The sequence below is a fragment of the Macrotis lagotis genome, chromosome X (genome assembly GCF_037893015.1).
Source record: "Macrotis lagotis isolate mMagLag1 chromosome X, bilby.v1.9.chrom.fasta, whole genome shotgun sequence".
NCBI lineage: Eukaryota > Metazoa > Chordata > Mammalia > Peramelemorphia > Peramelidae > Macrotis > Macrotis lagotis.
In genome coordinates, this window is record NC_133666.1 from 456,702,184 (window position 1) to 456,729,607 (window position 27,424).

At 34.3% G+C, this 27,424-nt stretch overlaps 1 protein-coding gene across 1 annotated transcript; it reads left to right on the forward strand.

Annotated features, from left to right (window-relative positions):
* The first annotated feature begins 1,885 nt into the window (after positions 1 to 1,885).
* CLUL1 (clusterin like 1) lies at positions 1,886 to 26,287 on the forward strand. Its single transcript, XM_074202074.1, has 7 exons — positions 1,886 to 1,991; positions 3,348 to 3,496; positions 7,548 to 7,715; positions 15,120 to 15,555; positions 22,400 to 22,537; positions 25,014 to 25,228; positions 26,108 to 26,287. Exons 1-7 carry the CDS (start codon positions 1,886 to 1,888, stop codon positions 26,285 to 26,287), a joined length of 1,392 nt encoding a protein of 463 aa, XP_074058175.1.
* The last annotated feature ends 1,137 nt before the right edge of the window (positions 26,288 to 27,424 follow it).

The following is a 27,424-nucleotide window of genomic DNA, read 5'->3' on the forward strand; positions in this document are numbered from 1 at the left end:
AAAAAATGTCTATTATCCATGTTATTACAAAATAACATAAAAAAGTTCTCCTAGAACACTGTAATGAATTTTCAGGATAACACGGACAGGAGTTACATAAGATAAGTAGACACTGGTGGCTTGAACTCTGTATTTTTGGACAAAGCACCTTCATCAGTGATATCATGAATCCATTGTATTTAAGTAAGTTTAATGTTTTGCAATGTCATTTATGTTTACCCAAACGATTCTCTTCATGAAAAAAATAGAATTATATACAGACAAGAAATGTCTGAGGATTCTACAGACCATTTACCATTTCATTTCCTTGATCCTGAACTATATTTTCCAAAAGCATTTTCTATCTTTCTCCCTGGTGCATGCCTTCTCATATAACTAACTATATGAGGATCTATTTTTTTTTAGATTCTTCATAAAATTTCTCTTAACTGTGGACCACATGCCAGAGATTTTTTAAATGCACAAACATTTAAGACCTTAAATTAATATTATCAACACATATTTTCTTAAGCAATATAGAATTGACTCAAAATCGTTTATAGAAAAAAAATATATCTGAAAAGTGAAATGACACATGCCTTTGGTTCTAACAGTTTGTACAACACTCCCCCTAGTGTTTACTTTTAAGTCCATAAAGGTTTTTAGTACATAGACCAACAGCAAAACATTTCATTAATGAGATTAGGGACCTTGTCATCAGATAAAGAGAACAAAGCTAAATGCTTGACACAGATGAAAATTAGACCAGAGCAAAGTGAGGTTCTTTCCTGCCACTGAGAAGCAACTTTACAAAGGAAATATTTCAAACTACTGGTAAATATAAGATATAATTATGCATGTGAGTATATATTTTAAATTTATTTCAGTAACTGCTCCTAATATATTATGAAATTAATTGAATAGCTATTCTTAACAGAAAAATCAGAGCTATATGATATATGTGTATTGTACATATTTTACATATAATAATTTACATGAACTTGAAATCTGATTCGATATTGGTTAGGTATACTATTTTTAAAAAGTATTCAAGATCTTATAATCTGAATTTATTCTCAGAAATGCAGCTTCAAAGGCTATTCCACTTTCCCCCTTGGGATTCTACCTATAAAGTATTACCTCAAATTCTATAGAGAAGGAGGAGATTAAATTTCAATGGATCTATTAATAGTTATGTGTAAATGTGTGTATGCATGTGTATGCTTTCAAGCAAGGAAAATTGATTCACCTAACATTTCTCAGGGTGAGAAAGGAAAGCACATGCATTTGCAAAATTCTAAGAACTATATCCTTACACTAAAAAAGAGTGATAGAAACTGTAGAGAACAGACATTATAGAAAATTATAGAAAAGCTTTGAGATAGTTTAAGTTTTGTTGTCACATATGTTATTATCAATGCTTAAGGTTTTTGTTGTTTTAAAGAAGAACAATTATATATAGCTTGTTTTGCTTTCATAATAATAAGTAAATTAGAGTAATAGAAATTACAAACCAATTTGAAAAATTATTATTTTTGGAATAACATTTCTATGGCTACATTTCCACTTTTCTTAGGGATTTTCACATTTAAGAAAGTTAGTTTAAAAATAAGGTTCTGAAGATTATGAGACCTTATGGTAATTCTTTGGATAGTGTCCTCCATCAACATGAATGCAAATACAATAATCTTTGCTTTTTGACATCAAGTTCAGTATTTTCAATACTCCCACATAGAAGTATTAAAATAAATACATGTGGTCTCAGCTCATAAAGTGAAAGTAGTAAACTTTTAACTGAAACATGTTTTGGAATAACATATGTTTCCATTTGATGCTGAATTGAAAATAAAAACCTAACAGCTAGCACTTAATTTAGGTTTATTTTTCTTTTTCAGTAATGGGGAACATGATGCCTACAATTCTGATATTTATTGTGCATCTATTATGGTTGAAAGGCTGTCAGGGCGCACCTCCTTGGAAAGACATGAGTGACCTCGGTGAAAACCCGAATAGTAGGTTTGCTTTCTTTATCTCCCTTGCCCTGTTTCTATGCCCTGCTGGCATTTACTAGAGCTCATAGTTAAGAGATAACAGCTTTCATTACAGCCCTCTGGTTTCATGGTGTTGTAAAACTTTCTCTAGGGCCAATTGACATTAAACAAAAAGGCTGCAGAGACATTATGCCAAACATCTGGACAAAAATGGAAAAATTCAGCCAATTATTTTAATACCTCTCCATAGCCAGCTGGTTGATTTTGTAGAGATAAAACTGACCATTTTTTGACAGGATGTCCAGTATTCATCCAAATGTTTAGTGTTACCAAGATAAAGACTAATGAACAACGAAATGATATTCCAGCTTTTAAAAAAGTTAAGCAATGAAGATCATCTTTGTAGTGATCCATACACTGTGCAAGATTAAATAACAAATAAATTGTATCTAGCTGTCTGAGGATCATTAATTGAGTTCTCATTTCAAGAATTAAATGTGGTCTTTACCTTGCTTGATAAGGGGTACTTAACATATATTGACAATTAAATTTGCTGAAATGGAGCAAATTAGAAAATGTTTTGAAAATTTATAATTACTCTTTACAAACTAGATTTACTCTTGTAAAGAAAAGGGGATACCAGACAATGAATTCTTTTAAATCAATTCATCATGAATGAGGAAACACTATATTCAAAGATTAAAGAATCTCATTACTGGGGAAAAGATCATTACAATGAATCAATTATGTTTGTTCAGACCTATAAACAAAGTGGAGAGACTAGGGCTTTGCTTTAGGGTACTAAATTTAAGAGCTTTGGGGGAAAGCACTAACACTAACCCACAGTGATGCATTAAAGTACTACACTCCAAGTGAATTTATGTCTCTCATTCCCAACCACCCACCTTGACTCAGGTTCAGAAATTTCCAGGCATAGCCCTTTGTTGGATGCTTCCATAGAGATTATTTGAACAAAGACTGGGGTTACAGATTATTTTGAGTATCCTGGTTGTATATATTCAATTTATGCTTTTTTTTAAAATAGCATTTTTTTTTATTTTTAGATAGCAAAGTTTGACTCTCAAACTAAAAACCATATTGGATAAATAAAAATAGGTCACTGATGCAAGTGCCAAGAATGAGGTCAAATTAACTACAGCTCACTGAGAAGCTCACAACACATGAACAGAAGGTATTATCAGGGTGGTAGCTTACTGCTGATTCATTATGAAAGGCTTCCAGAATAAGATGCTGTAAAAGAGCAATTAGATCTCTATTTAAGAAAATGAAAAATTGGTGAACTGGTTTTGCAATATAGTTGTGTAATCAAAGCAAAAATAAAAACAAAAACAAAAACAGATCCTGTGATTCTCTTAGGATTGTCTGTGGTTGGAGAGCAATACACAGATGAAGAGGTAAAGAAAGCTTTGATTGGAATTAAGCAGATGAAAATCATGATGGAGAGAAATGAAGTGAAACATAAAGAGCTAATGAAAACCCTGAAGAAAAGCAGTAAAGAAAAACAGGTGATTGAAAATAGTCTCAGTCCCTAAACAAGCCAAGAAATAGACTGTGATGGTTAGCCATGTTGAACAACTATTTCCTCCAGTGTTCATATGCTGACAGTTGTTTTGGTTACATCAAATATCAGCTTCCCAAAAAGGCATTGACTGTATTCATCATACATAAATGACATCACTATCAGTACAAACCCTACTAGGAAGAATAGAGTCTAAATGCACTTTTTCCCCAAAATCTGCTTTTCCTGGGAAAGTATAGTCTTCTCAATAGCAGCACCATGTCTGAACAAAGCAGCAACCTAACAAATTATCCCTTCTCTCTTATCTTCAGGGTAGGTGGGGAGGGTTCCCCTGAATTATCATCTCCATGTTCTTCATTTAACCAGAGAAAAACCCTTGCTTCCTCCTCCTGTATACTCCTCCCAAGAAGGCAATTGCTGGAATTTCCAAACGTATTCATCTCAAAGACAAATAATATCTTAGTAGATCTCCAAGGTGGAAACTGACCCCATACTTCCATCTCTCACTAAAGATTCCTAAAGGGGATCCATTTCCTTACTCTAACAGTGATAAGATGTGGGTGTTTGAAGAAGCACTCTACTGCATGATAGAATTCACCTTCAACATTTACTAAACATATGTAGTGTGACCATGAACAAGTAAGTCACTCTCCAAATCTCAGTTTCCTCATCTGTAAAACGGGGGATAATAATAACTGTAATTATTGACTTCATGGAGTTGATGAGGCTCAAATGAATAAATTTAAATAAAATGTATTATGAACTTTCAAGTACTATATAAATATACATAACTATTCTCTGTTGACCTTACTCTGTAATCTGGTAATAATGTGGCTAATATATGCCCTGAACCTAAATACTAGGGTTAATCCCATACCGTGACAAATAAAAGGCTAGAACATGAGAGAAGTTTGTTCCTAAGACTCAGGGGTACTATGAAATTTTTATTTGAGTCAAAAAGAAAGAAGAGAGTTTATCAAACTGTGGGCTGATTTTAATGCTTGGAAATAGTCTAGAACACATTTTTAATGGATTTTGTGTTAGCTTATAGAAAGGAAAACAGTGATCTCTAGAAGTTATCGTGAGTTTATTAAGAGCCACACATGTCAGACTTGTTTCATGTCAGACTAGTACATCAAAGTTTGCAAAGTGTTGTATATGTTATTTCATTTGGTCCTCACAACAACCCTAGGAGGTAGTTACTGTCAATATGCCCATTTTACAGATGGGTAAACTGAGGTCAAGAGAGGTTAAATGATTTGCCCAAGGTCTTCTCATAACAATCCTTGGAGGTAAATGCTATTTCTCCCCCTCACTTTATAGATGATGAACTGAGGTCAAGATCAGAGTTACACAGGTAGTAAGAGTCTGAGGTCAGAGCCTAACAGACTATGTCCTCAAGTGACCTCCGTCTCACATGTCTTAAGAAAGGATAAGAACAACAATTTAAAAATAAAAACGATTTAAGAATGATAGAACGTCTGAGGCCATGAAGTCTGAGACCTTGAGAAATTAAGTGGCTAGTCTAAGGTTACTAAGCTAAAGAGTGAAAGATCTGGAACAGAAACTTAGGATACTAAATTATGTTCTTTCTACTGATCCCCAGAAATGTCCTGGAATCTTCAATATATTTCATTCTCATGTAGCATTAGATTTAGGAACATTGTTTTCCTGTTTGAGATGAGATTGCTCCTTTCTCTTCACACCAAGCAGGAGGGAAAATAGCATATTTCTACAGGAAAGGGTGCTGAAAAAGTGTGGTGCCAGAGGAGATTCTTTGGGCAAAGTTTGTTTCTATTTCTATTTGTTAAAAAAGGAAACAAACAAAAACTGGAGACCAGTCATTGACCCTAGATATGAAAACTTTTTGTCTCCTGGTCATCTTCATTGCTAGGAGTCCCCTCTACAATTCTGAGGCCAACTTCTCTCTTGAGGTGTGGGCTTGATCATTCTGGGGAAGTATTGGAGCCAGCCAACTCCAAACAAGTCACTTGTTAAATATATCTCTCCATAAACTGAGAGAGTGGGAACCAAGCAGGAAGAACTTCTCCCTCCAAAATAAAAATAAAAAAGTCAAAATTAATAGCTAGATAAAAATACTTAATAAACAGAAAAGAATAATCATAGTTAACTAGTCGATCAACTAGAATTTATTAATTGCCAGGTATGTTCTTTGTAAAACTATACATACAAATGCTACCTCATTTGATTCTCATACTATCCCAAGGAAGTAAGTGCCATTATTATCTTCATTTTATAAATGAGGAAACTGAGATTGAGAAACATTAACTACCTGACCAGAGATAAGTTTGGAGTTGATTAATAAATATCTGAGTCAGCATTTGAATTTAGGTCTATCTTGAGTTCAAATTGAGTTTGGCATTCTAGCCAATGTTCCACCTGTTGCCCAAAAGAAGATGGAAAACAAAAATTATGTGACTCTGAAATCATTGTGTAAGAAAATATGAAAATTTGATTTAGAAAAATTTAACTTACTTAACAGAACACATTTCATAAGATTGATCAAGGGAGGAGGAGCTAGGATTTACTCTACAAAGGTTTTTGACTCACATTTTTTCCAAACCAGGATTCTGCATTTCAGGATTTTTTGTATTATTTAACAGTTTCAAAAGTTGTAAATTCTTTATTATTAATAATAATGATGATGATGCTCTTTAATCTATGCTTAGGCTTCCTGCTAAGTATTCTAAAAGGACTTTTTCAGTATTAACTGGTTTTTCTTCTAATCATCTGTTAACTCAAGGAAAAGCTGAAGTTCAGATTGAGGAGACGATCACACGAAGTTTGAAAAATCTTTGAAAGATGTTTCATCCCAAGTTACTATGACAGAATGTAGACCAGTTGGTAGATTGTTCCCTGTTGTTTCTGCTTTCTGTATAAAAGGGATGGGAAGACAGAAAAGGGGAAATTCTACCCCATCACCAGCGGACGACAGCCACTAGAGGGAGCGCTTTCCCTTTCTATATCAAGCCAGTGGCCATCTGTCCTCAGCTCCATTCGTGGACAGCTCCAACACACCTGTCTTTTGAAAGACAGTAGTACCTACAGGCATGTGAGGGTCCAGATACTTCTAAAGTGGAGGGGTCATCCTTGCCCAAACATGCTGCATACGGTAGTCAAAAATATATTCACTCATTCAGTACAATTGAACTCATCATTTTATAGACTACCATAGTTAAAGTTTACATGTTCACCATGAGGTTGTACAATAAACATGAGGAATTTGGAGTCAGAAAGACCTGAATTCAAATCCTATCTTAGACACTTACAGGATGTGTGATTCTTGGCAAATTACTTATTCACTGTCTCAGTTGTAAAAATGGTGATAATAATCAGTTGTAAAATGATGATAATAATGGAACCTAATTCAGGGTTGTTTGTAGAATTAAAGGAGTCTACACATACACACACACACACACACACACACACACACTTTATATATATATATATATAGATATAGATATAGATATATAGATATAGATATAGATATAGATATCACAGTAAGCCTAAAAGAGCTATATAAATGTAAGGTATTATTATTTTACATTTTTAGAACCTCTAGGTTTTTATTTTTCCTATATTTATAAAGCATTTTAAGGCTTGTAGTACAATTTATAAATATTATTTAATTTGATCCTCACAATAACCCTGGGAAATAGATGCAATTATTATTGTCCCCAATTTACAGATGAGTAAATTGAGATTGAGAGGGATTAAATGATTTACCCAAAGTCACAAAGTTGTTATCTGAAGCAGAAAACTGCCCACTGGTCTTCCTAAATCCACTGTTCCACCTAGTTGCCTTTTTATATACCTACTGAAACAGCTGCTTGACCAGTGACCACTTCTGTCCTATCCAAATAGATAATGGAATCTACTCTATTAGCTGCTGAAAGGGAAAATGAGCATGATTGGGGGGGGGGGGGTGTAGCTTAGAAACACTCACTTCAAAAGTTGTAAGTACTAAGATGCTTGACTTTGAAATGACTTGTCATTTTCTCCCCCCCCTCAATTAGGAGGCCCTCCAACTTATGAATGAAGTTAAAGAAAGACTGGAGGAGGAGGAAAAGCAATGCCAGGTGTCTTTGACAGGTTTATGGGATGAATGCAAGTCTTGTCTGGAAAGCAGTTGCATGAGATTTTATACAGCCTGCCAACCAAGTTGGTCTACTGTGATAAATAAGGTACGAGAAAAAAATTAGAATTTCAAAATTCCTAGAACTCAACTAAGTTCCCTTCTGGCTCCAAATTGGGAGGAGGTGGGCAGGGAGGAAAGGACAAGGGGGGAGAGAAAGCTAACAAAAAAAATAATATGGAGAAGAAACAGGGGGTGATTTACATTAAAGAGGAGGTATGAAGTGATAGGTGGACCAGAGGAGGATGGAGAAGAGATGGACTACCCAAGTCTTCTGTGATATCAACATAATACTAAAAAGATCCACATGGACACCCTCAGTATGATGGCTAAATCCCACTGGAAGATCAACCTGACAGGCAAGAATCACACAAGGTAAGAGTACATGATTTCTTAACATTCATACAAGTAGAGGTAATTACTCTTGCCAATGAGATCTATATCTTAGAATGGAGGGCAGAGGAGCCCAATTTGATGTCAACACTCTGGAACCTGTAACTAAACAAGTATAATTAGCAAATTTTTGTGCTAATAGTTTAATGTATTTATGCTACAATAGTTTGCAGTTCTTCATAATCAATATATGCTATTTATACAATGCTATATTATTGCTATAAAATAAAATTTCATTCCTTCCTACATTTTGTCACCCATAGAGACAAGAATCTTCTTGCCCTCTTACTTCACTCAGTCTCAACTCAATAGAGTTGATTTAGTTTATGGGTATATTATCTAGGAACTAAGGTCCCTGGTCAGGAAGCAAAATTGGAGAGGTTCCAGAGTGTTGACATCAAATTGGGCTCCTCTGCCCTCCATTCTAAGATATAGATCTACATACCTACATACTTCTTCAATATTTCAGGGAACTATAAGTTTATCAGTTCGGACACTTCCTCCATAAATATATATGACAACCCTTCTACTCCTTAGTAAACATTCATACCATTGCTGGAAAATTCATACCCTTATAAGGGGGGAAATTCAGAATGGAGAGAAATACAAAATTAGTACTGTATTTTCCCATGTATAAGACATACCCTTTTATGAATTTGGGATCTAAAAACAGGGAGCATCTTACATAGTGGTTGAAGATTTTTTTACTTGCACTCCGTGTTTTTTCACACTTGTGTTTGTGCTCATTGTTTTGCATTTATACATTTTGCCATATTCTGCCCAGAAATGGCTCAGTAAAGATTTTTGTACAATGCTGAATTCAAGTTTCAAGTTATTCAGTTTGCAAAAGTGAATGGAAATCATGTTGCTGAACATAAGTTTGGTCCTCTTCCTACTGAGAAAATAATCCAAGAAAAGAAGAAATCCTACTCTCTTTTGTCATTCAACATAGGAAGACACATCAGTTTGAGTTGGGACACATTGAAAATTATGTGCAAGCATCAATTTGATGTCCCAAGTAAAAGAACTATTGATAAGAAGGGAGTAAAAACTGTATAATTGTGAAGATAAGTAGACATAAAAAGCACCATTTTACAGTTGTTCTAGTTTGTTGTGCCAACAGAACTAAGCTTTGTGCCATATTGATTTTCAAATGCAAAACAATGCCAAAAAAAAGACATTCCTTGAGGAGTGATTGTCCACATTCAAGACAAGAGTTAGACGGATCAAGATGAGATGAAGATCTATCTGGTTTGGGAAAGTTTGGAATAGGAGACCAGGTGGGCTCTTATGTAAACCTGCCCTATTTATGCTTGATCAGTTCAGGGCACATATAACAACAAAGACAAAAAAAGATTGCTGCAGAGAAAAAAACAAAACTCACCATTATACCTGGAGACTTGACATTCAGCTGCAACCACACCCTTCAAAGCTGCCATGAGAGACTATTGAAACCAATGAATGAATCTTCTGGGGACAATTTGACACCAGCAGGAAGAGTGAAGAAATCATTTATAGGAGAAATTTGTAGCTGGATGAAAAGATCCTGGAATAATTATCAAGATTGAGATCATTGTCAAGTCATTTAAGAAGTGTGGCATTTCCAATACCAAAGACGGCACTGAGGATGAGGCAATATATGAAAACAATGATTCATCATCAAACACAGATGGGGACAAGCTAATGGATAGGAGTTTTGATAGAAATGAGGAGTTGTATGAATTTTATGATGAATAAAACTTGAGTTCATTAACTTTATTAATACATTTTTCGTCAAATTTTAGGTCCCAAAATTAAGGTGTATCTTATACATGGGAGTGTCTTATACATGGGGAAATACAGTAATCTTAATTGTAAATATGAATGGAATGAACTCTCCCATAAAATGGAAGTGGACAGCAGAATAGATTAAAAGCCAGAATCCTAAAACATGTTGTTTAAAAGAAACATGTTTGAAGCAGAGAGATACACAGAAGGTAAAGGTAAAAGGTTGGAGCAAAATACATTACACATCAGCTGAAGTAAAAAAAAAAAATCGGGGTAGTGATCATGATCTCAGATAAAACAAAAATACAAATCTATCTCATTAAAAAGGATAAGATAAGAAACTACATCTTATTAAAAGACAATGAAGCAGGGGCGGCTAGGTGGCATAGTGGATAAAGCACAGGCCTTGGTGTCAGGAGTACCTGGGTTCAAATCTGGTCTCAGACACTTAATAATTACCTAGCTGTGTGGCCTTAGGCAAGCCACTTAACCCCATTTGCCTTGCAAAAACATAAAAAACAAAACAAAACAAAAATAATAATTACCTAGCTGTGTGGCCTTGGGTAAGCCACTTAACCCTATTGCCTTACCAAAAAAAAAAAAGACAATGAAGCTATATCATTACTAACATGTATATACTTGGTTGTATAGCATCCAGATTCCTAGAGGAAAAGCTGAGTGAATGACAAGGAGACATAGACAGCAAAACTTTAACAATGGGGAACCTCAACTTCCCTCTCTCTCAGAACTAAATAAATCTAGCCACAAAATAAATAAGAAGGAAGTTAAAAAAGTGAATAGAATCTTAGAAAACTTAGATGTTATAGACCTCTGGAGAAAACTTAACGGGGATAGAAAAAAATATACCTTTTTTCTTTGCAGTACATGGCACCTATATCAAAACTGATCATGTATTAGGGCATAAAAACCCTGTAGTCAAATGCAGAAAGGCAGAAATAATAAATGCATACCTCTCAGATTATGATACAATAAAAATTACATGTAATAAAAGTTCATGAAAGATAAATCAAAAATTAATTGGAAACTGGATCAAAAAATCATAGAAATAATCAATAATTATTTCCAAGAAAATGATAGCAATAAGACATCATAGAAAAATATATGGGATGCAGTCAAGGCAGTTTTGAGGGGAAATTTCATATCTCTAAATGCTTATATAAATAAAATAGAGGAAGAGGAGATCAATGAATTGAATATTCAAGTAAAAAAACTTGAAAAAGAACAAATTAAAAATCTCCAATTAAATACCAAATTAGAAACTCTGAAAAATCAAAGGAGAGATTAATAAAATTGAAAGTAAGAAAATCATTGACCTAACAAATAAAACTAAGAGTTGGTTTTATGAAAAAAATCAATAAGCTAGATAAATCTGGTTAATCTCATTTTAAAAAAGAAAGAGGATAATCAAATTATCACAATAAGGGTATCAAAAATGAAAAGGGTAAACAAACCACCAATAAGGGGATATTAAAAAGATATTTCAGAGCTATTTTGCCAAACTGTTTGCCAATAAGTGAAATGGATGAATATTTACAAAAGTACAAACTGCCCACATTAACAGAAGAAGTAAAATAACCCCATTTCTAAAAAAGAAATTGAAGAAACCATTAATAAACTCTCTTAAAAAATAGGAGAAGGATGCAAAAAAAAAATCTAAAATAGAAGGAATTTCAAAATTCCTTTTATGAGACCAATATGGTGCTGATATCTAAACCAGGAAGAACCAAACCAGACAAAATTATAGACCAATCTCCCTAATTAACATTGATACAAAAATCTTAAATAAAATTTTAGCAAAGAGATCATAGCAAGTTATTACTAAGATAATACACTATAATCAGGTAGAATTTATACCAGTTAGGCAGGGATGGTTCAATATTAGGAAAATACTCAACATAATTGAACATTGTAATAACAAAACCAACAAAAAATAATATGATTATTTCAATTGATGCTGAAAAAGACTTTGATAAAATACATTGATTCCTATTAAAAACACCAGAAAGTAAAGGAATAAATGGAGCTTTCCTTAAAATAATAAACAACATCTATCTAAAACCATCAACAAATATTATATTTGTTGCAATTTGTAACATGTAATTAGAAAAATAAAATAAAATATCAATTAAAAAATGAAGGGCATACAAATTCATAAAGGACAAACAAGTTTATGGAGACATGAGTTTAATGATTAAATTTCATGTTCAATGTTGGACAATGTCAAGGGTAGTCAGAACAGCTTGTCAATGCTATACCCAACTACATAGAAAGTAATCCCCAGGACAAATAAGAAGCTCAGTTTATTTGATTCTTTCCTTGACTGGATCTTTTGGACTTTTGTGATTGGCTACCATCTTTAATCCATCCATAGTATGCTATGAAGAGTAGAGGCCTTACTATCATTGCGATCAGGGCAAATTACATAAGCCCTCAACCTCATTTCCCTTCTGTAAAACTTGGATGAGATGATTCCTTCAGTCATTTTCAAACCTAACATTCTTTTATTCTATAAAACACTACAAAAGGTTATTAACATAATTAAAGGTACTCCAGCTAAATGTAGATACAAACCAAATACCTTATAAGACAAAGTATAGGGTTTTTATTTTCATTTTAAATAATTGCTCTCAGCATACAAAGTTATATTTGTTGAGACTAACAAATGATCAATGGTAATTTATTTTTCTTCCCAAGACTAAATTTTGGTTATTTGTTATTTTGTTATTTCAAGAAACTGTTATTCTAAGAACCTTTTTTGTCAAAACTAATTTAATAATAGAAATATAACATAATGTTATACATAAAACAAATAGTATAATAAAGAAAATTATATATATTTTCATTATGATAAAATAAAAACTGTAAATAAAAATGATATAAAAATTAAAAGGACATCAAACTTAACTCCCTTATGACAATCAGGAACTGAAGGAAGATCCCTGAAGTCAGTTTGAGCTCCCCAGTATTTGACATTTTGTCCTGCCCTGCTCCAAATCTTTTTATAATTCAAAACTGTAATGAAAATAACAACCATCTATTAAATAAACATAGCTATGTCTAGTCTAAAGATGTAACAACATGAGCACGATCTACTTATCTGCTGAAAAGATGTTAGCCAGTTGACTCATTTAACCTGGAATTTATTCCTTCAACAACTCTGCCTTTTAGAAACTACTTTTCTTCAAAGATCATCTCAATGGTCACCTCATATTATGAGTGCTTTCTTGATTATACCCTGTCAGCTGCTGATACCTTCCTCTAAAATCATTTCATATCTACCTTACATATATTCTGTGTATACTTATAAGTATACCTGTTGTTTCCCCAATAGAATACAAGTTCCTTGAGGACAGGAACTTTATTTCATTTTTATCATTTTTAATCACTAACACCTAGCTCAGTGCCTTATATGTAGCAGATTTTTTTTAAAGTTGATTTAAGGGAAATGAATAAATTAAATATTTGTTTAAATTCCCTATTTTGCTGTGCTGTTGACAAAACCTAATCAGAATGAAGATGACCATGGTTTCTGTTCTTAGACAATTACTGTCGGAAAAACAAAAGATTAAAGTAAAATATATGTTTCAGGCCACAGATGGTTTTCAGTATGAATTACTTTTCTTTGGGGGTGGAGATCTACCTTAAATTTATTTTCATTGCTTGTTCCTTCTTGTTGTTGATTTTAAACAAAATCATAAGGTTTCTCTATAGATAAGGAGGGAGCTGAATGTGAAGAGAGTGAAGAGTTGGCAGATAAAATAGAGAGGTGTTGCAATGCAATGAAAAGAATAGTGGATGACCAAGGCAGCTGCATTGTCCAACATTGGGCATGAAATTTTAGTCATCAAGCTCATGTCTCCATAAATTTGTTTGTCCTTTATTTTTTGAAGAGGACCAATGATATCACCAATAATGTCTTGATGTGTGGGTGGACTGGATTTAAATGAAGCAGTGTTGCAAAGTCCTGCAGGAAGAGGAAGAAATTCAGAATAGTAAGACAGGAATCTCTAGTATGGAGTTGTAGCCCTGTTGCAAAGCCCCAATTCAGCCAATGTTCTTCTGGCTTGGGTATAGGGATATTTAAATATGGAGGTAAAATAGAAGGGTATGTGTGGTCTGCTTTCAAAGGCACCCAGAAAAACCTCTTTGCCTCCCAAAATACCTCCCATGCTATCTTGTTGGTATCTGAAATCCAGCAATTAGTTTGTCTTAAACTAAACATTGGCTTTTATTTTTGAAAATGTAAATTGTCTTGGCAGAAGTAAAATACGATTATATACATAGATATATTTATAATACATGTATATATATATGTATATGTATATATCTATATCTCAGAGTGTTACTTTACCTGATCCCTTCCCCAAGAGCTCATTTTTATAGATTAAGATAAAAGAGAAAAGGACTGAGCATGCTATTAAGAAGAAACTGAAGAAAAGACTTTAGACAACTTGGGCTTAGTCATTTCTTTTTTCAAAAATCTTATATGGATACTACATTATATGTTTTCTAGTATTCTGATATTCTAAATTCCATTCTTAGGTTGTGTTCCTTAGTAACGTCATTAAACTTGAGCTAATTTTTCATCATCAAGACTTTCAGGTCAGGGAGTGGCTAGGTGGTGCAGTGGATAAAGCACCAGCCCTGGAGTCAGAGGTACCTGGGTTCAAATCCAGTCTCAGACACTTAATAATTACCTAGCTGTGTGGCCTTGGGCAAGCCACTTAAGCCCATTTGCCTTGCAAAACAAAAACAAAAACCTAAAAAGACTCTCAAGTCAGAACTTTACATGAATTAACTCTACTTTGAAAATTTTTGCTTTGTTGTCATTTACTCATTTTTCAGTTGTGAATGACTCTTTGTGATCCCTATTGAGAGGTCAACAATACCGGAGTGGTTTGTCATATCCTTCTTCAGCTCATTTTACAAATGAAGAAACTGAGGCAAACAGGGTAAAGTGACTTACCCAGGGTCACACAACTAGGAAGTATCTGAAGCTGGATTTGAATTTAGACCTAGAACTCTATCTACTGTACCACCTAGTTGCTTCAGTAAGCACTTAATAGAACTGAAATGAATATTAGTATATATTTCCTAAATATTTACTTCTTATTCATAAGGTTTCTAGTAATTCAACTCAGTCATGATTTATTGTGTCTCCTATATAGAGCTAAGTCTGAACTCTACTTTGTTAACATAGGAATTTCAAAATTTGCTAAGAGCATAGAATGCAAGGTGGTAAGAACTTGACTCCATTTCTATTCCCCTACAGATTGAAAGTTTCTTCAAGAAAATACCTCAATTAATTTTTCCTTTTCATGATGATGAAGCAAAAGTTCTTCCTGTCACTGGAAAGTCAAATGAAGAGGATGCTCAGCTATCTCAAATGGAGGGCACATTCAGCCAACTGACCAGGGATGTGAACATACTCTTTGACAGGAGCACCAGTGTCTTCAAACAGATACCGCAAGAATTTGACCAGGCTTTCCAAACATATTTCTTCTCAGACACAGACTTAACAGAGCCCCACTTCCTGCCAGCTTTATCAGAGACAACCCCCCAAAACAAAAGTCTTCTGAAAAGCTGGGAGATACCCAATGTCTTTCAGATGTTTTTTGATTTTAGCAAATCAGTTTGGGCAGGTATTAGTGACATGATTACTGAACTATTGAAAGGAATGAAGGATTTACCGGAACAACAAGTAAAAGGCAAGTATTATAAAAAATCTGTTTGATGCCACCATCTTTACCAATATCTAGTCTTGGGTAGAATAGGAAATGCTAGAGTTTTGCATAGTTCATGAGATGATAGGATAATAGATTTTGCTGAAGTGGTCCTTAGAGATCAACTAATCTTAACACCCTAATTTTATAGTAGAGGAAATTGAGGCACAAGGAAATGAAGTGATTTCCTCAAAGATATTACAAGACTTTAAGTGACAGAGCCAGTATTCAAACCCAGATACTTTGATTCCAAATGCAACACTTTTTGTATTACTTCACTGCCTCTTTATTTATTTATTTATTTATTTTAGGTGTTTGCAAGGCAAACGGGATTAAGTGGCTTGCCCAAGGCCACACAGCTAGGTAATTATTAAGTGTCTGAGCCCGGATTTGAACCCAGGTACTCCTGACTCCAGGGCTGGTGCTTTATCCACTGCACCACCTAGCTGCCCCCTCTTTATTTATTGTTCCTGTCATTGAGCAATGCTTCCATGGTTTTTATGGAATAACTTTAACCCCCTATTTATTCCCTTGGGTTCATATTCTGAGTGAAGTAGGTAAGTCATAATAGCTATTTAAGTCAAGACACTTCACCCTGCAGGTCTGTGCCTGTGTATAGACTGAGAGGTGCTTCGAGCCATTTGGGGAATAGGTTGTTACAAATATACTCAGCTAAGAATGAATATGCTGATGAAAGAATGAACTCACATCTTCTATACAAGTTAATTAAATTCACTCTAACCCATTCATTTCATAAACTTCCTGATGACTAGCTTGTCATTTCACAAATTTTGTCTTCCTTACACATCAACTATCATCCAGTTGTTCGAAATTAAATAGTAGTCTACCTCCTCATCTAGAAGAAAATCATCAATGTGGGTAAAAGGAGTTAGTTAGAAAGTGTTTAGATAGAAGATTGGTATACTCTTTATATTTTTTGGTTGTTCCTATCCAGTTATGTCCATGTCTTCATGACCTCATTTGGGATTTCCTACTATAGTTTATTTTATGGATGAGGAAACTGAGTCAAACAGGATTAAATGACTTGCCCAGGTTCACAGTGTCTGAGGTAGGATTTGAACTCAGGATTTCCTGATTCCAGACCAGTGCCCTCTTCCTCTGTGTCACCTAGCTGCCCCAGCTAAGGGGGTAACCCAAAGGTAAACTTGACCATCCTTGTTTGTCCTTGGGGAGGTCCCATAAAGGCACAGTTTAGTGAATGCTATTAATGACAATAAAATATGATAGTCTATACTAACCTAAAGTACAATACATTTCCTAAATAGAGTTCTTTCTCAGTATTGACATCTGATAACTAATTGGGCCCTAATGATTATTTAGTCTTTTTGAGTCCACATAGCTGCTCAGTCTGATCATCCTAAAATGTCTTCCTGACTTCAGAACTGGAACACTCTGCACTGTGTCATGTGGATTCTTACGCTTTATATTTATATAGTCTGTATTAAGTTTTCTGAACCAAAGAACTCCATGGAATTCCATCTTTCTATTCTACTGTTTAAAGATCCCACCTGGTGAACATTTCCTTGTAACAAAGAAAAAAATTAATCAAAAATAACCAATACGCCAACCAGTTCCCCACCTTTTCAATGAAGGGAAGGAGGTGCATTTCTTCTGGCTTCTCTGGGGCCAAGCTTAGTAATTATGATCACATAGCATTCAATTTTGCTTTCATTTGCTTATCATTTGAATCATTTTGGCCATTATTAATAGTTCTCCTTTTTCTCCATACTTTACTCACACAGTTCTATTTTTGTGACCTTCTCTAGATTATCTTTGGAGCTTAATGCCAAATTCAAGAAATATTAATCGAGTTTTATATACAGGTAGAACTTAATACTCTTCACTACTTTCTCTGAGTTATAATTCAAGAAGGTCCATGAAGAAATAGGTCTGGATTTGAAGTTTGAATTCATAACTGTAGTTTAAATCCATGCTCTATCATTCATTATCACTGTGACTCTATGAAAAGAGCATTGTCTCTTTTGGTCTCAATTTTCTCATCTTTAAAAATGAGAGTTTGGAACTCATTGAAATTCAACAAAATGTCAATCACTTGAGATATTGTCAGTAGAAGGTCTAGAGAAAAGGAAGATGTCCAGATATTAAAAAAAAAAAAGATTCTGAAAGCTAAAAGCTTTGATTTCTAGCAAAATTCGAAAATGTGTTTTCAAAAGGATGGTTAGTAAGCATCTAGAAAAAGAAACCGACTGTTTTGTCTGGAGAAGAGATGGAAAGACTGAAGGACTGTCACCTGAAAGATAAATTTAGACTTGCTCTGCTTGATCCCAGGGGACTAAACTAGAACCGATAGTTGAAAGTTGCATAAATTGAGACAGACTTAAGCTCAATGCAAGGAGACTTCCTACAAATTAGAGCTATCTTGAAGTAGAATGTGCTGCCCCAATAGGTCAGGGGAAATGGAAATCTTTGAAGAAAAACTGGATGGTTTCTTTACCATGTAAATTGTAGAAGGGTTCCTTATTATAGGTATATATTGGTCTAGATAAATGGTTGCCTGAGTGACTGAGCCTATATGACTGAATGACTGTATGATCACTAAGATCCCTTCTCATTCTAAAATGCTATGATGCTATAATTCTTTAAGCCATGAAAATTAGTTCAAAGAATTGTGAGATGAGATTCTTGTAGGTGGTGGTCCAAATTGAACAGATCAGACAAGAAATATAGCTTCCTGCAGATAAGTTATTTCTACATGTTAAAAAACTCAACCAAATATATATAATTTATTCCAGTTTTATCTCCCACAACCTAGTTTAAGAAAAAGCGGGGGGGAAGTCTTCCTCAGAATTTCTTTGTGGTGTTTAGATAATAAAATTTTTCAAAAATAGGTATTACTACATGGGCAACACCTGGAGTAAGTACCTGTGCATTCTTGAACTTGTTTCTTGCTGGGCTCTTTCCCAGAAGAAAAATGGGAGGAGCAATGTTTTGCTGACTGAAAACTAACTGAAACAGTTGTAGCTGCTAAAGTGTAAAGCAAGTTCTTGAACTAGTTAGGACATTTTATCATTTTATGATTGGCATTTCCCTGGGAATGATTTGTTGTATGTAAAAGTTAGAAAGTTTGCGCTGGATATCTCTTTTGTACCTTTGTTGTATAGTCAGAAATCAGTCAGCTACACAAATTCCATACCTAGAATAGTAATTAGCATAATTGACCATTTTTTCCTAGTAGGATAGGGGTTTAATCTAGTAATTATTTCTTAACATTCTTAAGATGTTCAATAGGAGAGAGAGAGAATCCTAGACAAAATAATTCACTGCCAGTGCTACTATGGAGGGAAGGAGGACTTATACCATTAATTTTACTGAATATCAAGTTTCTTTGATATGTAGATAAATGTAAATGTTTCAAATCAAACATCATTCTTATAATTACATGACAATGTATTACACTTAAAGTGTTTTGCTGTTAGAAAGTGCTTTATTTATATTATATAATTGAAATATATTAATATATTTTTATAATATCTTGGGGAAATTTTTATATATTGCATGCATATAATGCATATAAAATAATGAGACAGAGTAGTATGGTAGATAGGCATACTCAGAGTTAGGAGAAAGAAAGCGAGAGAGGGAGGGAGGAAGGAAGGAAGGGTGGCAGGGAGGAAGGAAGGAAGAAAAATAAAGGAAAAGAGAAAGAAAAAGAAAGAAAGAAAGAAAGAAAGAAAGAAAGAAAGAAAGAAAGAAAGAAAGAAAGAAAGAGAAAGAAAGAAAAAAGAAAGAATCCTAGGAATGAAGGAAGGAAGGAAGGAAGGAAGAGAAAGAAAGGAAGGAAGGAAGAAAAGAAAGAAAGGATCCTAGGAAGGAAGGAAGGAAGGAAGGAAGGAAGGAAGAAGAAGAAAGAAAGAAAGAAAGAAAGAAAGAAAGAAAGAAAGAAAGAAAGAAAGAAAGAAAGAAAGAAAGAAAGGAAGGAAGGAAGGAAGAAAAGAAAGAAAGGAAGAAAGGAAGAAAGGAAGGAAGAAAAGAAAGAGAAAGGAAGAAAGAAAGGAAGGAAGAAAGGAAGGAAGAAACGAAAGCAGGAAGGGAAGAGGGGAGGAAGGGAGGAAGGGAAGGAAGGGAGGAGGAAGAGGAAGGAGGAAAGGAAAAAAAGAGACAAAGGAAGGAAGGAAAAAGGAAAGAAAGTAAGAGAGAAAATTGAGGCCTCCTGATGAGAAGTGGTTTGACCAAAGTAGCATAGAGTTAGTGAATATTAAGGGAGTGGTGGGGGGAGGGATTAAATCCAGGTGATAGGATCATAGATTTAGGTCTAGAAGGGAATATCTTGAGTCTTCACTTTACAGGAAAAGAAAAGCTGAGGGCCAGAAAAATATGGAGCTTACTGACATTTTTCCAATGGGGAAAAGGAACAAGCCATATTGATCTACTGCCCTTGGGAAATCTGCCTAAATAGTCTGGTACTACAAGACTTTGCCAATCTTTATTTGTAATGGCAATCCAGTTATAGTTTCTGATGGCTACTAAGATTCACTGGGACAAGGAGAGAAGAGATACTAGAAAAGAGTCCTAAAAATGTCCTCTTTGTTATCAATCAATAAATAGATATTTATTAGGTGCCTACCTGGGCCAGGTACACAATGTATGAAAAAATCTCTATTCATGAAGGACTTACAGTCTAATGGAGGGCTATATTCAGGATATGTGTAAAAAGAACACAAATACAAGATGATTTAATGCAAAGTAGTTTAGGAGAGAGGGTACTTGTTAGTCAGGAGATCAAGAAATACTTCATAGAAAAGATGACAGTTGAACTACATCTTGAAGGAAAAGAGGGACTGAGGCAGAGGTGAGGAGAATGTGTTCCAGGCATGGATAATGATGATAATGATGACTGAATAACAACTATTAGAGAAACAGCCTTGGAACCAAGACAACCTGAAAGTCCTGCCTTTGATACATACTGCATCTCTGACTCGACAAATCAGTTCACTTCTGTGTGCCTTGGTTTCCTCCTTTGTACCTTCCAGGGAGGATCAAATGAAATAATATAAAATGTACTTAGAGGATATGATTTCTCTCTCATCACATTCAACTTAGATCAATGCATACCATGGAAGCAATGTAAAGACTGACAGAATTCCTTCTGTGGGGGGGGGGGGGGGGGGGGGGGGGGGGGGGAGCAAGAATAGGGGAAAAATTGTAAAATTCAAAATAAATAATTTTTTAAAAAAGTACTTAGAGCAGTGTCTGGCACATAAAAGGCACTATATAAATGTAAGCTACTATTATTATTATCATCATCATTATTATTATTTTCAGAGAAGGTATCAATCAGTATTGGTAGAATGAGTTGCCTCAATTCAGAATTCCCTGTGCAAATGAATTACAAATTTAGTCCCTAACCCTAATATTACTAGGACCTATGCTGCCCCTGTAGGTTATGTGTATGCCTATATATATAGTCTAAATGAAATCATGGTGAAATATGAATATATAGCTCTGAAATTGCCCACCCTCTCTAAGGGAACTTTATATTTTCCTGTAGAGGAACAGGAGAAGGGACCATGAATTTAGATGGAATGTTGAATTAGAATTATATCCATCTGTCCCCCTAAATATTGCTTGTCTAAGGGAATTGTTTTAGATTCAAGTCACTTTTCTGGGCACCTTCCCCTAAAAAGGAATGTATAATCCTTGGCTTATCCCCGCTTTACAAATTGTTATACAAAAGGTCACCACAAATACTGAATTGTGAGCAAAATCATTTATTCAAGCAGAGAGCACACAGAAATATGATAAGTTATATAGATTGATATACCACAAAATACACAGGAAAGAAATCATTTGATTAGGGGTGAGAGCAAAGATCTCATTTAATCAAGAAAGAGAAAACCCCCTTCTCCACTCCATCTCACCTGAGGGGAATTTCCCAAATGTTTCTAGGAAGGCAAACCTGAGATTTAGAGACATATTTGAGGTTGTGGCTTCCTTGTTTTTTATCTCTCTATATATGTTTCTCTCCAAAGAGTTTCTGGAGCCATGCATCTCTTTCATGAAGCTGGAATAAAAAATGTCTCTTTCCTTCTCAATCTTCTCCTACCAAATCCACTTCTCACACAGGCCAATGTCATGAAGGCATTCTTTCCACCAATCAGGAATTATGTCTAAGTAGCAGCCTGTAAAATAGTTAGAAGAGTAAATAATCACTCTGTGGACTTAACTTTTGCTGGCATATACATGAAAAAATTCTGGGAAAATTATGTTTCTGAGTTAGAAATGAGTATTCTATTGCTTGTCCAAATTTCTAATATAGTAAAATACTCTAATGCATTGTAGGACTTGACTGTTATGTTATTGTTCTTTTTTATTTGATCTCCCTTTTAAATAAAAGACAGTTGACATAGCTTTAAATTTCTTCCAGAAATATTTTCTCACTCTCTTTTGTCTCTCTCATACACATATCAACACACATACATATGTGTGGACACATGTATGCACATGAATACACATATGCATAGTTATTACAATGTGCAAGTGGGTATTGTCTCTGTGTGTATTACGTGTATATGTGTTGATATATTTGTGTGTGCATATAATAGTATTACACTGTATGCATGTGTATAGCTTTTGTATATGTATACATATGTATGTCTTTTTTCCTTAGTCTTTGACTTCTCATATCCTATAAATGTTTTTCTTATTGAAAGTATCAGTTTTTAAAAACTTTTTTCTTACTGAAAGTATCAGTTTTACAAAACTAAAAAGAAAAATTCACATTTATCTTTACTGAAACTATAACTGAAGTGAAATCATTATATTGATAGTTTCTCTCCCCCCCCTCCAGAGTCTGATAAAAGAGGCATGTTTACAGAGATTTTCCCTGTACATAACAGAGTACCATGCCAAGAACTTACCCATAATTTGTCTGGATGTTTTGAATTTCATGAAAGATGTCAAAAATGTCAAGAAAACTTCTTGCAAGGTAAGTTAACGTTTTATTTGTTTCCATGTTCATTGACTTAGTAAACAGGTTGGGGGTGGTAGTTGGATATTATTGTTGTTGTTGCTGTTATTGTTTTAAAGCTTCTTAGAAGTTACAAGACACTAGGTTAGCCTAGGTGGGAGAGGTATACAAATGAATGAGACAGTTTTTCCTCTCAACAAGCTTCTAAACTCCTAGAAAAGATATAAAATATTCCAGGACAAAATATAATATGGTAAGAATGTAAGAAATGTGCCCTTTTGGGATGTCCAAAGACTTGCTTTACAAGTCCTTTTAATTCACAAATTGTTTTCCTTTCCATATATTTCCATATTTTGCCCATCTGGGGGTATGATGAATCTACATTTCAAAGACTATTGTTCCCAATTATTTTGATTTTTCTTTCCTTTGTCTTCATTTTCTCATAGTTCATGGTGAAAGATTAAATACAGACTAATGTCCTCAAGAGAAAAGAATACTATTACTATCCACTAATTAGGCTAAGTTATTACTGCTTATTAAGAAAGAAAGAAATACTGCATTAAAACATTATTTAATAGCAAATAAAGTTAAAATGCAATTGAAAAATAAATTAAGCAATTCCTCCCATCGGATAATTTGTCCAAGTGGAATAAAGCATGCTGGAGATTATGCTGTAATTCTTTTAATTTATTGAAATGCTGTGCTACTGTGGCCTTTGAGAATTCTTTTAGTTTCTAGATATACCCATGTATGCATTAGGGAAATTTGACTTGAAGTATCATATGAAGATATAATTGCAAATTTTAGTCATTTAATGTAATGATGTTTACTTAGTCATTTAATTTAATGTAACTGCACTGTTTGCTCAGGTGGCTTTGGAGGGAGCTGAGAGGCACATTGGAAGGGATTGTGGGATGGGGAAGGACCACTGCATGTGTGTACTAAACAAGAATGGGCTTTTCCCCATTATCATATATTTCATCTGAGCAGCTTGGATTCTGGGGGGGGGGGGAGGGAAGAAGGGAGGATGTAGAGAGTCCATATAGGACATACTGCCAATCTATCAGAGAGATAAAGGAACTGAGAAAGACAGTGACTGTTGCTAAACAGCCTGAAAAGTATGGATTTCCCCACTGTAAGAGATTTCACTATAGAGAAGACTTGGAGTAACCGTGCTATGTAAAGGAAAAAGGAAAACATTCAGAAGATGTTGTTCACTGTGCTAAAAATGAGTTCTTGACAGGAAAGTCTAGAAATTTGTGGAAAAGAAAGCTTTGACATCAGGAAGACATTTCTGGTTTGTTTGTTTTTTAATCTTTATTAGCCTAATATGTAATAAACCTGTCTTTTGTTAAATTTTGTTGTCTCAAGTGCTTTCAAGGGAGTATAGTATCAAGAGGGCAGGACTCCTAAGGAAATATGAGTCAAAATGCATCGATCTGGTGAAAGTACAGACTTCTGACTTAGAAGAGAGGAGGATGCATTAATTATATATGGCTTTCTCAGTTTAGCAAAAAAAAAAAAAAAAAAGGGAAGAGAGATATAGTACACCAGCTAACGGTGACAATCAGATCAAGTGAAGTTTCAAAAATTTCCAATGGGAGAGGGACATGGGTGTATTTGAAAGCAATGGAGAAGCAGATAGTATAAAGCAAGAGACTGAAGATATGTAAGTAAGGATGATAGAGGAAGCAATGTTTCATATTTTACAGGGCAATAACAGTCCATTAATGTATGCCAATTTGTGGAGCCCTTTCCCATTCAATATATGTCCTACCTTATTCCCACTTCTTTTCTACTAAAAAAGTGCTGCTATGACTACTGTGGTGAAAATGAGACTTTTCCTTTTGTTTTTGACATCTTTGGAGCATATGCCTGTCTGGTATTAGATCTCTGGGCCAAAAGAGAATATAAAAACCAAACCTCTTTGATACATGCTAGGTAACTGATAGTGAGAATTCCTTTCATTTATGGTTTGGATTAGGTAGAGACTGAGGTCTCTTCCAAAATTAAATGTCTTTTTACTGTGTGAAGCACTTTTCATTCATTGTGGTATTTCTACCAGTGTATATAGGACAGTAATCGTAAAGATTATAAATGTTTAATTGATGGTTATTGAACTAAATTGTTCTGTCCTAGACTATATCTTAAAATGACTTAAGATTAAAAATGATAATTTGACTGAGGACAGGTTCACTTAAATTTCAGACAACCAGTGAAAATAAGTCGTCATAGGGGACATTATTTGAAAGGAGTTGGTATTGCATGCAATAGAGTTCACCCTGGCTATAATAATATCCATCATAAAAATGAAGAGATTCTTTGACTGGCTGTAGTCTCTGTCCAGTAAAATGGAATGAGGAGACCTCAGATTCGAAGGTGCTCTGTACCTGAATCAACTACGTAAGTCTATGGGATCCCTGAATGTCAAAAAAAGAGGAGAATTTGACAATACAGGAATATTTTCCAGCCAAGTTATTTTCTTCTTCCTCAGACTGCCCTGATGTCCCAAAACTTCATATCAAGTATGATGAAGCCTTTACACTGGTTAAAATTTCTGAACAGCAATACACTCAGATTTTTCAGATGACCCAGCAACACATGGAAGACATGATAGCCATGATGGGGAAGATGAGGGAGAAGTTTGGATGGGTGGCTGAACTCTCTCACCGGACCATAGGATCAGAAAATATCTTCAGTATTATAAAGGTGATGTCTCAATACAAAAAGAAAAATTGATTCTTCTCCCAGAAAATGACAAGTAGATTATATGTATTTACTGTCATTGTTCTTCAGTATAGCACATTGATTTGGTGCAACTTGAGGTTTTTTAAAAAGATGAAACCTGCTAACTATACTTTTATAAATGGTAATTAGCAGAAAATTGAGATTTCAATTTGGTCTATTCTTTTGTTTGACAGATATAAATTTTTACCTGTTTGGGAATTTATTGAAAAAGCAGGAAGGATAAGGGGAAAGAAAGAGGAAAAAAATGTAGAACTCAAAATCTTATTTAATGTTAAAATTGTCTTTACATGTAACTGAAAAAATAAAATACAATCTTAAAAAAGAAAACTACTTCCAAAACTGTGAAATGCAATGTATATATATGAAATATTATTAGTTTTAAAAATGAATTCAGAGTAGATAGAATCAAACCATTATCATGTATACTTTTAAGATAATACATAAGTTATAGTCAGTCTTGTCAAAGTCAGGTACAATGGACATTAATAGCTAAAATGACCTTTTCCCCCCTTGAGATATAAAAATTGGTAAGTATTGAGGATACCTGACCCCAAGAACTTTACATTCTTTGATAACAGTCTATAGGGCTTTGTTGTTTTTTGTCTGCAATATTTTTCCAGGAAGTATAAGTATTAATAGAGCACAACAGTGATCCTCAATGAATTCACAAACACACACACATATTATAAGTATATATATATATGTTATTTTGTTGTTCAGTTGTGTCTAATTCTTTGTGATATCATTTGGGGTTTTCTCAGCAAAGATACTGGTAACTCAACTGAACCTTAAGCATGTACAAAACTCTAGGACTAATCTATTGAAATACATTTTCTCCAGGTAGTTCCAGGAACTGGTGATGGAAAATCTGCTAATCTAAATGACACTTTGTTAGAAGTGACTATCTTAACTTTACCTACTTTCACCATCAAAGTACCTCAGGATGTTAGCATGGAGAATTCTAACTTCATTGAGTATGTGGTTGGGAAAGCTTTACAGTATTACAAGCAACATTTTTGAACCTGGTAAGTAATTTAGTCTTATTGAGGTAATTTTTTGAAATGAATTTATTGCTATAGAGATGTAAGAGAGAAAAATGTATTCTGCATTTTACTATTTAAGTATAAATAGTCTCAGGTAAAGGATTTACATCATCTTAATTCCCACAAATTGAAAAAAAAATGCAAAACCATCTAAGGATGATTTCTTCAACTAAAGTGAATGGACTACCTTTCTTACTATTGGATACAAAATTCTCTTTTGTCCTAATTATGTCCCAATTAGAGATAGATGTGACAATTCTCTGCTTTGGTAATATAATGACACTTCAAGTAAAAGTCAGCATATTTCATCTTAAGTTTTCTTTAGTAAATTAATTGAACATGTAAGATTGATTCATAGCCAATCTGGTTTAAGGGAATCCCTTCCAGGAGGTCATAGGATTCCCCTGTTAATCCTTTCTTTTTATGACTGGCTCATTAACACCAAGCTCCCTCAGCATAAGTGTAGTTAACCAATAAGTTAAATTCTTTTTTTTTTTTAGGTTTTTGCAAGGCAAATGGGGTTAAGTGACTTGCCCAAGGCCACACAGCTAGGTAATTATTAAGTGTCTGAGGCCGGATTTGAACTCAGGTACTCCTGACTCCAGGGCTGGTGCTCTATCCACTGCACCACCTAGTGGCTCCCAATAAGTTAAATTCTTGATCAGAACCTGGCTTATGATTAAAGGAAGGCCTGTGGGCCAGTCAGAGATGCTGGGGAAAATAACTTCTTAATGAGTTCTGATGCTGAGAATAATATGTAAAACAATGGGAGTCAATTCAATGCAAAGCTTTATTGGTAGTAACGAGAAGAAAGAGAAAGGAGAAAGATTGAAGGAGACCCAATATACAATGCAGTCACATCCACTAATGTCAAACTCAAAATAAATGACCAAAGAGTCATAGAGGTTATGCAATAACTATTAACTCTGAAAATACCAAAGAGCTCACAGAGGTTATACATCAACTGTTAATCTCTGAAGAATAAAATAAAATAAAACCAAATAGCTCATGGAGGTTATAAGCAAATAGCCTTCTTTATTCTGTTGGAGGAGAGAAACTAAATATGTCTGCCAGGGTCTGCTCTAGGACCAAACAGACCCAAATCAGTGAGGTT